General features: G+C 42.4%; 3 protein-coding genes across 7 annotated transcripts; 1 reads left to right on the forward strand and 2 right to left on the reverse strand.

The window, feature by feature from the left end:
* Positions 1 to 605: 605 nt before the first annotated feature.
* LOC119553408 lies at positions 606 to 2,114 on the reverse strand. Its single transcript, XM_037863781.1, has 3 exons — positions 1,756 to 2,114; positions 1,438 to 1,698; positions 606 to 1,352 (listed from the first exon to the last, which is right to left on the reverse strand). Exons 1-3 carry the CDS (start codon positions 2,042 to 2,044, stop codon positions 1,174 to 1,176), a joined length of 729 nt encoding a protein of 242 aa, XP_037719709.1. The 5' UTR covers positions 2,045 to 2,114; the 3' UTR covers positions 606 to 1,173.
* An 852-nt stretch (positions 2,115 to 2,966) lies between these two features.
* LOC119555405 (ribosomal RNA small subunit methyltransferase NEP1-like) lies at positions 2,967 to 3,713 on the reverse strand. Its single transcript, XM_037866762.1, has 2 exons — positions 3,597 to 3,713; positions 2,967 to 3,539 (listed from the first exon to the last, which is right to left on the reverse strand). The coding sequence occupies exons 1-2, from the start codon at positions 3,711 to 3,713 to the stop codon at positions 2,967 to 2,969; spliced, it is 690 nt and encodes a 229-aa protein (XP_037722690.1).
* A 264-nt stretch (positions 3,714 to 3,977) lies between these two features.
* LOC119553425 (tyrosine-protein phosphatase non-receptor type 61F) lies at positions 3,978 to 12,614 on the forward strand. Of its 5 annotated transcripts, none has more exons than XM_037863803.1 (7): positions 3,978 to 4,190; positions 8,430 to 8,603; positions 8,665 to 8,927; positions 9,018 to 9,384; positions 9,758 to 9,776; positions 9,829 to 10,387; positions 10,530 to 12,394. In XM_037863803.1, the coding sequence occupies exons 1-7, from the start codon at positions 4,086 to 4,088 to the stop codon at positions 10,729 to 10,731; spliced, it is 1,689 nt and encodes a 562-aa protein (XP_037719731.1). In that variant the 5' UTR covers positions 3,978 to 4,085; the 3' UTR covers positions 10,732 to 12,394. The 5 variants fall into 5 exon arrangements, with proteins under 5 accessions (XP_037719731.1, XP_037719733.1, XP_037719732.1 ...); XM_037863805.1 differs by lacking the exon at positions 9,758 to 9,776 and adding an exon at positions 12,470 to 12,614 and having other exon boundaries at positions 3,979 to 4,190; positions 9,846 to 10,387; positions 10,530 to 10,655; XM_037863802.1 differs by lacking the exon at positions 3,978 to 4,190 and adding an exon at positions 12,470 to 12,614 and having other exon boundaries at positions 10,530 to 10,655.
* Positions 12,615 to 13,195: the final 581 nt, after the last annotated feature.

Raw genomic sequence — 13,195 nt, forward strand, 5'->3', positions numbered from 1 at the left:
TCAGCGATTATGGGCTGATTACGAACAGGCAACATCCCCAGCGCAAAAATCCTCACCAAATCACATGTTCAAGTGGTAGACCATTGAAAACCCAGCCCCCATTTCATCCATTCTCCTCCATCGTTCCTGATTGACGTCGACAACTTGTATTAAAACCAAGAGATTTTCAACAATTTCATAAAATTTTACGCCTATCATGTGTCGGCCAATTGGTGTCCGACCGTGAGGCTGTTCGTCTGCCATTGTTTGTTTTCATAAACACAAATAACTTATATCCGAACACGTATTTCTGAATTATTAGGTTCGATCTCCTCGTGACGCAAAGTAGTAAATTCTGACGCCCAACTCGCGCTGATGGCCTGCGAACAAATGGTAACCAAATGGATCCCACAAATGCCAGGAGAATCTCCTTCTGGGATCTCACCTTCCCTGCCTCCCCGATTTTCGAAATTTCATTCAGTAGCTAACCGGTGCAAACGCACAAATCAATTTGAGGCAAACAAGCATCATCGGCTTTATAATAATATTCACACCTCGCTCGATGACTATAAAAACACAATGAACCGAACATCATTGAGTGGGCACATTTATATTTTGAGCAAACAGTCGTTAAAAAACACCACAGGATATATTTGGGCCATCAGAAATGAGTTAAATGGCCGTGTACTTTAAATGACTGGAAAATTCGGTTGCGAACTAAAATATTTAATGGATCAGCTTTTATATATCATGTGGCTAATGGTAACAGTGGCACCAAATCTTAAGACTTAACTGAAACTATCTTGTTAGATCTTCGACTGACATTTATAATAATCCAGTCAGAAATTAAGAATCAATTGTCTTTCACAATGGAATTAATTATGCTTAAATTTTATAACTTGTTTCTTCCTTTTTTCTCTTCCTGACCCTAACATAGCGTACTTTTGTGTCACAGATGTTTTTTTCCCGCACAAGAAATGCAGCATACTTTTCAAAACTGATGGGAGATCATAAGTAAAATTACGAATCGCTAGACTTTATCATAGACAAATATGATCAAAATATCATACGTCTTTGAAAATGTGTTGGGGAATCTCAATCTTTATCTTATTTAACAGGAACATAAAATGTACTTAGCAAACCAGTCTGTTATAGTGATTGATTGTATCTATATTTAACTAGAACTAAAGAATTTCACGTCTCCAGTTTCGAATTACCCGGAACGGTGAATGGAGTTTGAGCCATGAATATATCGCCATAGGGATTATGCGGCTTTTGGCTCTCGCGGTCGTATTCGGAGCCAATGGCCCACAGCGACTCCAGATCGTATTCCTCCCGAGCGCTCGGGGAAAATATATGCAGGGCAATGTTGCCTAAAAGGAGAGTGAAGGTTTAAGATGGGATCTACTGATATGATCTATCAGGGGTCTATCAACCTGAACTTTCAACCAGACCTACCCAAATCCATGGCCATCCAATCCCGACTCTTGTCGCCCTCGATGCGGGGCAGAATGTCGCCCCTGGTCCGCTTGATCTTGAACATGCGACGCACAAACTCAGCCGTGGTCAGCATGTGCCGATAACTGCGTCCACTGCAGACCACGAGGTGGTCCACATATTTCAGGTTCTCCGGCACATAGCAGACGAATATGTCGTCCACATTCTCCTTGCGGAGCAGCTCCACCAAATCCTCCACATCGAAAACGCCACGAGTGCCACCTGTAATTGGAGAAAGGTCTTTAAAATCATGTTCATCCGGAAAGACCTCCCACTTACGCTTTAAATTCAGGCCATAGTAGTGATCCTGCTCAAGTTCCGAATCCTCGGGAAGCTGCTGCTCCTGGTGGCGCGCCTCCTCCACATCGAAAATCTCTGTGGCCTCCTCATCCCGGAATATTTTGTACTTGTCCTGCACACCGGCCACCAAATTCTTGCCGGGATTAGCCTCAGTTTCCTGGCTCTTTCCAGACTGTTGGGGCGGTTTGGAGAACTCGTGGTGGAAGCAGCGCAGGACAGGCACACTCAGGCGCCTGTCGTGGACCAGGCGGAACACGCGGGTCAGCATTTCTGTTATTTATAATTAATTAAGTAACAATTTAGAGCACAAAGTTGTTTATTCGATACCTATTCGATTATCGATTAGGTTGGCATCAAAATTATTATCTACTATTAACACGGCAGGCGATATATTTGTCGACAAGACAGTGTGATCCTCTATATTTAATAATATACCAGACCAGAAAAATGGATGGCGCCTTTTTTCAAAAATGTAATACATTTTAATATTTTTGCATATTGCTGCATAATAAAGAAAGAGGTGCATTTAGCCCGTCTGGCATAATAAGTGCAATTAAATAATTGCGGGTGACCTGGTGACACCCTTCTTCCGAAACCCAACGATTCTATGGTCAGTTAAATTCGAAACCTATACTGAATTTTATGCAAATGCATGTGGGATAACATTCTTAATAGCTAATTTTAAACTTATCAATGCTATGCTTTCCAAAAATACGATCTTTGCACACGCGCGTCCTATTTTTAAAACATATCTTTTCTTATTAAATTCCATCAAACAAATGGCTGTTATTGCGGAATTTAATTTGGACAGGGCACAGTGGGCCAAAGGCCTATATTTGTCGCCCAAAATCTGTAATTTCTTTCCGCAGCACTTTTAAAATTGTCTGGTATTTCTTCTACGTTTTCTCGAAAATAACTACAAAAAATATGTGTTTTGTAAATATTTTTAGTTTTTGTCATAACATATTTTTAAAATTTTATAATTTAAAATTTGTTTTAAAAAAATTGTTTTGCCAGACATGTCATTTTGTAAAGATTACAATAAAAACAACGAATAAAAAATGTTTTTTTGTAAAATGCGAATAAAAACAAAACTAGAAATTTTAATATTTTATGCTGAACCATTTTATATATATTCAAAAATACAAATTGTTAAGATATAAAACATTAGAAAATTCATATTTAAAAGCCTAGAACACACCCCAGGCATCCGCGAAGGCGGTGGCGAGTCTGGAGCACACGTCATTCGCCGCCAGAGGATAGCTGCTCACGGAGAAGAACTCCTCTGTCAAGTCAGTTGTCAGGTTTCCAAAGGCATAGGTTCCCATGACGATAACCACTGGTTCCTCTTCCTTTGGCACTAGATCTCTTAGATTACGTAGTGGTTTACCAGCGGCGCTCAAGGCGTACCGTTTGCATCCCACAGGAAGGTGATCGGAGATGGGATTCTTGATCACACTCAACAGTTTCAAGGAGGGGTCCTCCTTGGATCGAACCTCGCCCTCATTCAGCAATTTCACTATTAATGGAGCAAAGCCCTTGAAGGTTCTGGGTATAAGGGTTTCTTGATTGACCTCGATGAGGACATCCTTCTCCGTGTGTACAAAAACCTGTAGGTAACCAGCTCTATGCAAGGGAGAGTCGTAGAGCATCGTCAGGGTCTGGAGGGTGATATCCGGACGAACTGTGGCTGGATCCCTTTGGTTTTGTCGCAAAATATCCACATGGTCATCGCAATTCAGCAGCTCAAACTTGTCGTTGACCTTTGGATGTTATATGTAAATATAAGATTTGTATCTATTTAAAAAAGTTATAAATACCTTAACCACTTCCAATTGGGCACCTTCCAAAACAACAATAAGTCGCTTCTGGCTGGTGTTTTTTGTTACAACCTTGAAACGACCCCTGTCCAAGTTAACTTCCTCAATATCAGTCATATTTTATATGGGATTTAATTAATAGATATGTAAGGAAAAACGATGCGGTTCCGAAAATCAGATTTTTGAAGTGACAAGTTGTTGGACGTTGCAGAGCCGGGCTAGTGATGTGATTTTTAAAATTAGGGAAGGCTACATTTCTCGATGTTTTTGTTGATATCGATATTATGCTAATCATCGGCTGTCAAATTAATGCGTTCAATGAGAACACGATATTTTTTCGTACAGCCCATAACGCGTTAGTGCTGACAAGTGGGGGCCAGTGCTCTCCCGCCATCTGGTCACTCTAGATAGTCTCCAGAAAATTAACCAGCCGCCTGATAAAAATTAAAAGTTATTAAATCGCAACAAAACCGCAGCCAAGTGTGCACAATGAGCGAGCAGAAAACGAGTGGGAGTAGGTCAGCGTCCGCGGCGCGACAGCAAATCGAGGCGGAGTACAAGGACAAACGGGCGGGATGGCATCGCTTCTACAAGGTAAATGGAAATGGAAATTGGATTGGATTGGCAACAACAACTGCGCCTGCAACCTTCCAATTGCACAGAAAACTGGGGGAAAAGTGGATAAATATGTGGAATCCGCAGGGGATCGTTGTGTGATGCAAAGCACACACCTTTCGCAGAGCTCCTTTGGCGGTTCGATTTCCACGAAAATGTGATGAGTGCGCAAAAGGCTTCTGCAGATGCCACCAATACCACGGCAAGCTTTCAGTGTGTGCGTGCGTGTGTGTGTGTCGGTGTCAATGTTGTTGTTGCTTTAACAGCCAGGCTTTGGTTTGGGCCAAAAACAAAAACAAAAGGCAGCGAAAAAGAATGTACAAACAGATTCTCACCTATACACATGCACCAGGCTGCTCACCTGCTGCACTTTACTTTGCATTCTCTTCGGTACATGTGTGCGCCTATGTGTGTGTGTGTGTATTTGGCATATTTATGCTTGCCATATATATCTCTATATAGCAGCGATACCTTTCCCCAAAAACGATTTCCTTGACTATCAATAGAGCGTTGAGCTATTCCGCGAATTCCATGCCATTCCCGTTTGGCCAAATCAAATTGGAGGCGATTTCTGGGAAGAGCGTTGCGTTTGTTGTTGTGTGTTGTGATTGTTGCTGGATGTGCCCCCCAAAAACCAAATACAACAAATACAGCCGTGGAGGGGTGACAGTGTGCTCTCCACTTAAGAACTCCCCGCACACACAGGCATACATTTGGTCTAGAAGAGAGAGGCTCACGCACACAGGGGCACAAAGGGCATGCGTCTGGTTTTTTGAGTCTCGCTTTGGGCTGCTGCTTCTTCTTCTTTGGCTGCCTGTCGGAATTGGAATCGGAATCCTCTTCTTGCCCCCTCCTCCGCCTCCTGCTGCTGCTCCTCTCTTTCTGCTTTATAGCCAGTTCCGGCGAACTGTGTCTTCAGCTGCTCCTCCTCCTCCTCCTGCTCCTCGTTCCTCTTCCAGTGCTTCCACTCACTTGAGTTGGGATTTCACGGAATTCCACTCCGCAGTTAGGATGACACAGTATACACCATCCATACACACGTACACATACCCGTTTCTGGACCCTCTCCTCGGGCATCCTCGTCCATCATCATCATCAGCATCCTTTGTGCCCCCGCGCCGAGGATAATCTAATTTTCCAGCTAACTGAAAAAAGGAGTCTGCTCGCAATTGTGAGTCTCAACTGGATGGAAAAATCGCTGGAAGCCATTTCAATTGAAATACAGTCTAGCCTGGCTAACCACGATTTCCATAAGTAGAAGTTTGAGTTTACAAATGCACATTTTTCTGTGAAATTTTTAACGATTTAAGCCGAACCACATTTTCAATTGAAAGTTCCGCTATAATATAATTAAGTGAAATTTTAAAATTCTTATCAATCCATTGCACAAGTTGAACTTTGAATTTCTCTTCCGTTAGTACTCGGAAATTGGATCATACCTATTTCAGTTCAAACCAGATTTTAAAAAGCTAAATGGATTTTTAAAAACCTACAAATTTGCAAGCATTAAGATTATTAGGTTCCCAAGACAGCTTTAAGGTCAATTAAGATTAGATGAAAGGTTTTTAAAGGTCTAAGATTAGTCTTAGGAGTGTTTTTATTAATTCGTGCTTGGCCTTGAATGTAATATTTTAAGATAATCATATTTGATTTAATTTGCAGTCTTTCAATATCTTAAATTACTAATAAACCCGAAGATATGTAGGTCAACTTTTTCGAATTTAAGATTTGCGATGTGATAACTAAACATAGGGTTGTCGGACTGTATGCCAAAAACGCAATGACGCATTCGGATCGTATTGTTTTGTTATGCTTTTTGCGCACTTCATGTATAATCATTTCCATTGAACGCACTCCCGTTACTGGGTCTTCTCCTCCTTCTTATCGGCTTACACCTAGCGCCTTCTCGATCCATCCTTTCCGTCATCCCACCCATTCCATTGCGCTCCATTATGACAAACTCCGTCGACTGTGACGAAGCTTCTTAGCTTCCAAAAGGTAAAACAATCTTGACCAGAAGTTAGTATCAACAGATGATGGTTAGAAAAATTAAAAATCTATTATAATCCCTGCAGATGAAGATTTGAAACCATTTAAGAGACTTTCCCATTAAAAATCGATGTTATTTATCAGTTCTTTATAGATCATATAGAAGGGTATATACAATCCGGCCTACCCAAGTCAATTTCCTTTCTCGCTGCAATTATGCTCTCATGTATGCATGCAATGTTTTTGTTACTGCTCTGGCTTTTCTTTAAGCCCTGCAATGCAAAACAGAAAAAAATAATAACAATAAAACTGTTGGCACGACACGCTTTGGAAATTCAAGACCCCAAGATTTCGCCATTCTGCCTAGAAGAGTCACCTGGATAGCCACAGAGCATAAAAAACAGTTTGTAGCTGCGGTAAACGGCCCAAGACTTGATGTTCAATGGAGCCGAAGAACTGTTTTCTCTTTCTGAAGGAATTGTATACATATTGGTATAGCAGTGGGATTTTTAAGACCCCCAAGATGCTTAGAACCAAATATCAAAGTTAGTTCCCAATTTAAATAATAACAGTTCCAGTTTGGTAGCATATAAATTACCCTCGCGCAACAGATGGCAAAAGTGAATTCTGGGAAGTAGACAAAAGTCTTTATCACTAGCAAATATTTGAATAGAATACCCCAATTATCTGCGCATATTCTCACTTGACATGTTGATTATCAGACATCAAACAATAGAAAATACCATTATTGTATGAATTCCGGGAATATTTAATGCAAGCCCAGTTTACTTTCCGTTTCAAAAGAATTATCAATAATACCGATAGCGATGCGTTGCGTAGAAAGTCAGTCGCTGATATTTCTCTAAGAATTCCCCTTATCGGACATTGCCCTCCTCAGATTTGGAGATTACGTAAGAGCTTGGCTTACCAAAGTGATTTCATAACAGCACGGCAAGTTTGCAGCTGATTCACTTTTGAAACATGACGAACTGGCAATTAACAACTGATTTTCGAGCTGCAGGAGAAACAAAGTGAAGTATGTGTGTAAAATCATGTATGGTTACTCATCATCGGACTCGCATGCATGTGATTAGGTTATCCGCTGACTTTGAGCCGCGTTTTGAGAAACGGAGCACTTGTCACCGCCAGGTTGGCGCCATTGACCTTGTTCGGTGTTTGGTGTTGGTTTGCCGATGGATCCGATGGTTCGATTGTCCATGGCACTTTACAGCTGTGCCAGCAATTGTATGTACATACATTCGGCTGATAAAGCACCGCCACCAGCGCCGGTCATGCCCAAGATAATGCCATTAACAACAGCCTGGCTAATTAGTCACGCCGGGTTTGTTGGCTGGGTGGGCTTCGGTTCTAGTTCCCTGTCCCAGTTCCTCCCAGGCCAAGTTCCCACATTTATCTGCGCAGCAGAAGGAGGGTTTGGCCACCCAGAGAAGCCCTTGATAGTGGGCCAGGTGGTGAATCACGGCCCAATGGGGCAACCCCATTGGATTTATGGGTGCAAAATGCTAAACGTCAGTGTTTTGCAAACACGAGAGCGGAATATACCCAGGACTTATCAATGGGATTTCCAGCACTAGCAAATATTTCACTTAAAATTAATTTAAAAGGAAATTCAGTCAGACAAATATGTTTCGTTTCTATTTATCAGCTATGCATACGTAATGTTTAAAATTTCTGGGAACCCTATGAGTTTCAATTTTCAGTGGTGTGTTTTTTAAGGGGTTAAATCATATTTGTTCTATTTGTTTACTTTCTTAGAGATAGGTATAACAATAGAAATTAAATGATACTTGTCTACTATTAATTATTGTTTGCTTTCTTAAGAAGGCATTGAATCATTAAATATTTAAATAATTGGCACTTATCTTATTTAAGACTGCTTCAGTGATCGATTACCACAAAAATACTCCCCAAACTGAGTTCTCTTGAATCGTTCAACTAGCTACTTAAGTATGTACAAAACTTTTTATTGTCCAATAAACTTATTTCTAGGAAAATGGCATATTTTTCGTATTCCAATGAGGCATTGTATTTTAAGAACTTGACGATTATAAGCTAGTTTTTTTTTTAAATTAGATCGCATAGCACAAGTCAAAATCCCTAATTAACTGCAAGGAAAGTGACTGATAACTTAAAAATTTAAACCGCCGAACGTTGACTTCAGTTTATGGTTAATTTCGATTAGACTAATCGCTTTTTGTGAAATTCCAGGAAATTTGCGAGTGCTGCGACAGGGAGGCAAAGGAGAAGCTGTTCACCACATTGGAATCGGAGCGTCACGCGAACCGCGGCCTGAATCGCTATCGGGATGTGAACCCGTACGACCATTCCCGCATTGTTCTGAAGCGCGGCAGCGTGGACTACATCAATGCCAACCTGGTTCAGGTGGGTCATGTTTTAAGGCATACTGTTTCACCCGGTTTAACGCTCCATTTTCAATCTTTAGCTGGAGCGCGCCGAGCGTCAGTACATCCTGACCCAGGGACCGCTGGTGGACACAGTGGGCCACTTCTGGCTGATGGTCTGGGAGCAGAAGTCCCGGGGGATCCTCATGCTCAACAAGCTGATGGAAAAGAAGCAGATCAAATGCCACCTCTACTGGCCCAACGAGATGGGAGCGGACAAGGCCCTTAAGCTTCCAAATGTCAAGCTCACCGTGGAGCTCATCCGCTGCGAGACCTACCAGAACTTTGTGCGGCGGTGGTTCAAGTAAGTCCTTCCTCTGGCTGAGGTCTTGGCAACCACATAAGCCTATTCCAAAGTGGTATATCACTTAACTACAATGCATTACCTTTACAGACTTACCGATCTCGAAACACAGCAGAGTCGCGAGGTGATGCAGTTCCACTATACGACATGGCCGGACTTCGGCATTCCCAGTTCGCCGAACGCATTCCTCAAGTTCTTGCAGCAGGTGCGCGACTCTGACTGCCTCAGCCGCGACGTGGGTCCCGCCGTGGTGCACTGCAGCGCCGGCATCGGTCGCTCGGGCACCTTCTGCCTGGTGGACTGCTGCCTGGTCCTGATCGACAAGTACGGCGAGTGCAATGTGTCCAAGGTGCTCTGTGAGCTGCGCAGCTACCGCATGGGCCTAATCCAAACGGCCGACCAGCTGGACTTCTCCTACCAGGCGATCATCGAGGGCATCACGAAGCTGCACGATCCCGTATGTATGCGCGACCAGCGGCCGGCGTCTGGGAGCCGGTTCCTCGGGGGCTGCCAGGTGCCGCCGTTCACCTTGGAGATCTCGCCTGTCCTGGGGGTGTCACAGAAATCTCTAGAGACTGTGACATCGCTTAGTGGGGAAATTGTTCACATACTTTGTGTGCGTCACAGTGTCTCTAGAGATTTTATTAGTTGTTTATTATTTTCAATTTTTTATGGTTTTCAATGGAATTTTATTTACCACCACAACTATATGATTTGTTATGATACATGCTTTGTTTTCGTTTTCAATTTTCACCCGTTCAGTGTGTTGGTTTAAAAATATTCAAGATTGATACTAAACTAAATTAATTTTCAATTTCATTGATGCGAAGGAGATTGCGTTGATCTTCGGTTGGTAGAGATTTCTGTGACAGCCCTGAATATTATACAAAACTAATTGTAGCCTTTGTACCTCTTCAGACCTTTCTCGACGCTGAGGAACCCATCATCGCAAACGACACAGACACCCACACACTGGATGAACAGCCGCCGCCACTGCCGCCTCGCGTTCAATCGCTTAACCTGCCGCTGGCCCCCAACTCCGGTGGCATACTATCGCTCAATATGCGCGCCGCCCAGGCCAATGGAGCTGCTGACAACGCTGGCGACAAGCTGAGCAAGGATGCCCTTAACAACTTCATCAATCAGCACGATATGCTGCCCTACTCTGAGGTGGCCGACAGACGTCCCTTGCCGCCGATACCCACGAGAGCTTCGAACGAATCGGACAGCGACGAGGATTACTTGCTGGACGACGACGAGGAGGACGATACGGACGAGGACGAGGAGTACGAGACCATTAACGAGCACGACGCCGAGCCAGTTAATGGCCATGTGCCCCTGACGACGACACAGCCGCATGACGACGATGTGAATGCCAACAGCGAGAAACCAGCGGCGCCAGTCGATGAGCAGTACAAGGCCAACGGCATCGATCCAATTCCAGGCCAGCTCCCAGCCAGGTAAGAACCCAGTCGTAATGTAGAATAGGTGGCTTTAATGGGAAACCGAATATTTCAAAACTACCTACATTGCTCTCAACAGAAGCAACCTAATAACATATGAGATATAAACAAACTTTCTAATAATCTCCTATCCTTGCAGTCCCGAGAACGAGCTGAAGCGGCGGAAACGCAACGAGTACCAGGCCAGTCTGGAGCAGAAGGTCAACGACATCAAGCGGAAGCAGCGGGAGAACGAGGACAGCCAGCTGGCGGCAAAGAAACGAAGGTCATTACTCACATATATTGCCGCTGGTGTTGTGGTGGGCGTGATCTGCGCCTACGCATACACGAAGCTAGGATAAGTGCCCCCATTAGCCACTAAGTAGTCGTAGACCAGTAGCGATAGCTGTATGACGTATTTAGTTGCCGTAGGACACTGATCACCGATTCCTCCCTCCCTGATGACCGATTTCCGCCGATCCCTACCACCGATCCCCACCAGCGCACGTCCGCCTGGCCTGGCCTGGCATGAAATATGGCCACAAATCAAGGACACGACAAGGGACGGATCGGCAGTGGATCGGATCGGATAGGTTCAGAGATCGGATGGAGTCGCATCGCAATCGCAAACCAAGGATTGCAGATTGCGGATGCCGGATTGAGCTGAATGAACGATACACGAAGCATAAATATTAGGGAATTTTTTATATATATACGAAAAAGAGAAAAAACAAAACAAAACATGCAACTAAACTAAACGAGAATCGGGTAGAAATCACGTCAAATGTAGATTTTGCGCAATAGACTGACATTTTAGAACAAATTTATTTTCTACACTCTAAAAATGGATTCATAACAGACCAGAAGAATCCTCCGAAACGAACCACACCAAATCGCTAGCTCCCCCTTATATTCGCTCGCTATGCAATAAAATTGATTATTATACCTTTTATAACTACGATCAACGATTCAAGCACCCCGACATCCACCCACACGCTTCACTTGTTGTTGTACAGCAATTTCTTATAGCATACGACCTATGTATATTTATTTATGAAGATTTATGAGAAACAAACACTTGTTGTAGTACATGGCAAAATATAAAGTGCAGCAATGTGCCAAAAAGAAACGAATCGAAACGGAGAATTGTATGAAAGCAAAGCCCCTTATGACTTTTAATTTTACTTTGCCAACCCGCCCCGTACTAACTTTGAATTGTTGTGTTTAGAAATATTCGTCTTTGAAAAGCACTATATTGAAAAAATCGAAAAATGCGACGCCATTAAAGCAATAATATAAAAAAGCAAACATATGTAGCACAAAGTACACCTATATCTCGTTTACCGCTTGCTTTTTAGGAGTTTTATAATCAAAATTAATTTTATTTCGTACATGAATCGAACCATCTGAAATCAAAAAAAGTGATTCTTTTCCAAATTGTAACCTTGGACTCGGCTAGTTGCATACTAAATTAAATTAACGAATATTTTACTGCGTCGCTAAGCGAAGTATAGGTGTATGATTTAATTGTAATGCTGGTTTTGCCAGGGCAAAATCACTTGTATTCAACAAACGAAGGGAGAAAAGGCGGAAAACTATTCAATGGTTTTTCCAGTAGAGTAAGTGTGTAACCCCCAATCCCAAGAAACATATTTATATAAACGTGTAGCGTGAGAGGACGCAAAAAAAAACGACAAGAATTATTTTTTATATGTGTAACCCACAATTTAACGAAAATTCAAGTAACCACCCACGAAGAGATACGAAATCGGATGAGCCAAGGAGGATAACTAATAAACGAAAATACATATTTATATTAATTATATTTAACAGTAACAAGTAATAACATGAACAATACCTATAGTAATGCCTAGTTAACTGAACGTCGGCTAAGTACACCATCCACACACGGAAACAAATCGAACACCACACAACACAAACCAACACAAGTACTATATATAATGCCTATGAGAAAGAAAAGAGAAGTGAGAGAAAGTATTCAAATAAAGCTAATCATTTAAGACACGAAAATGCGAACCGCTTTAACTTGGCGTATTCCTTACTGTCATTCATAACATGTTTTCATCTCTCTGTTTTCAGACGCGAAAATCGACACAAAAAGTCCAAGACAAAGTAACGGCACAGCCCATCCAGTCCAGCACCAACACAAAGAAACAAATCTAACATATCATTTCGCATTACTGTAGCTTCTAATGCCAAAATAAATGTTTTTCAAATTACTGAACATTTTCAAAGTGTAACGCTCATTTATCGATGAATTTATTTCAGTGCGCAGCTGTTATGTAACAGCGGAAAGTCGGTAGCAGAATGTTATGTTTAGTATGACCATGTTTTGAAATATACCAGTTGGACTGCGATAATTATTAAATCGCCTACATATTCCTATAGTTAGGGTATTCCCTAAGCTGTTGAGTATTATTTAGAAATAATTTTAGACAGTAAAGCCTAGTACTCAGATCGGCCAAGAGTTTACTAGTCGAAAACTGTTATTCTTTTTTTGTGTGACCGAAAATTTCAAAGATCACCCGCAATGCATGTAGCATGGTCTTACTGTCAAGCAGATGGGTTTGTTACCAAGCGATAAATAAACAATAAATTAAAATAATTTAGTAATTAGTAGTTTAAAGCTTCCTTCTCGTTCGACGGATGCTTCGCCATCTTTCCCGCGCCACCGCAGTCCAGCTCCGAGTCTTACTGGGCATATTGGACCTTGAGGAAGTGGGGTTGTTCCGCTGATGCTGCAGGAAGTCGCCCAGCATCCCGGCAATGGCTGGTTATGGCATCTCCAACTGTTCCTTAGCGAGC

This window comes from Drosophila subpulchrella, chromosome 3L, assembly GCF_014743375.2.
Source record: "Drosophila subpulchrella strain 33 F10 #4 breed RU33 chromosome 3L, RU_Dsub_v1.1 Primary Assembly, whole genome shotgun sequence".
Taxonomy (NCBI): domain Eukaryota; kingdom Metazoa; phylum Arthropoda; class Insecta; order Diptera; family Drosophilidae; genus Drosophila; species Drosophila subpulchrella.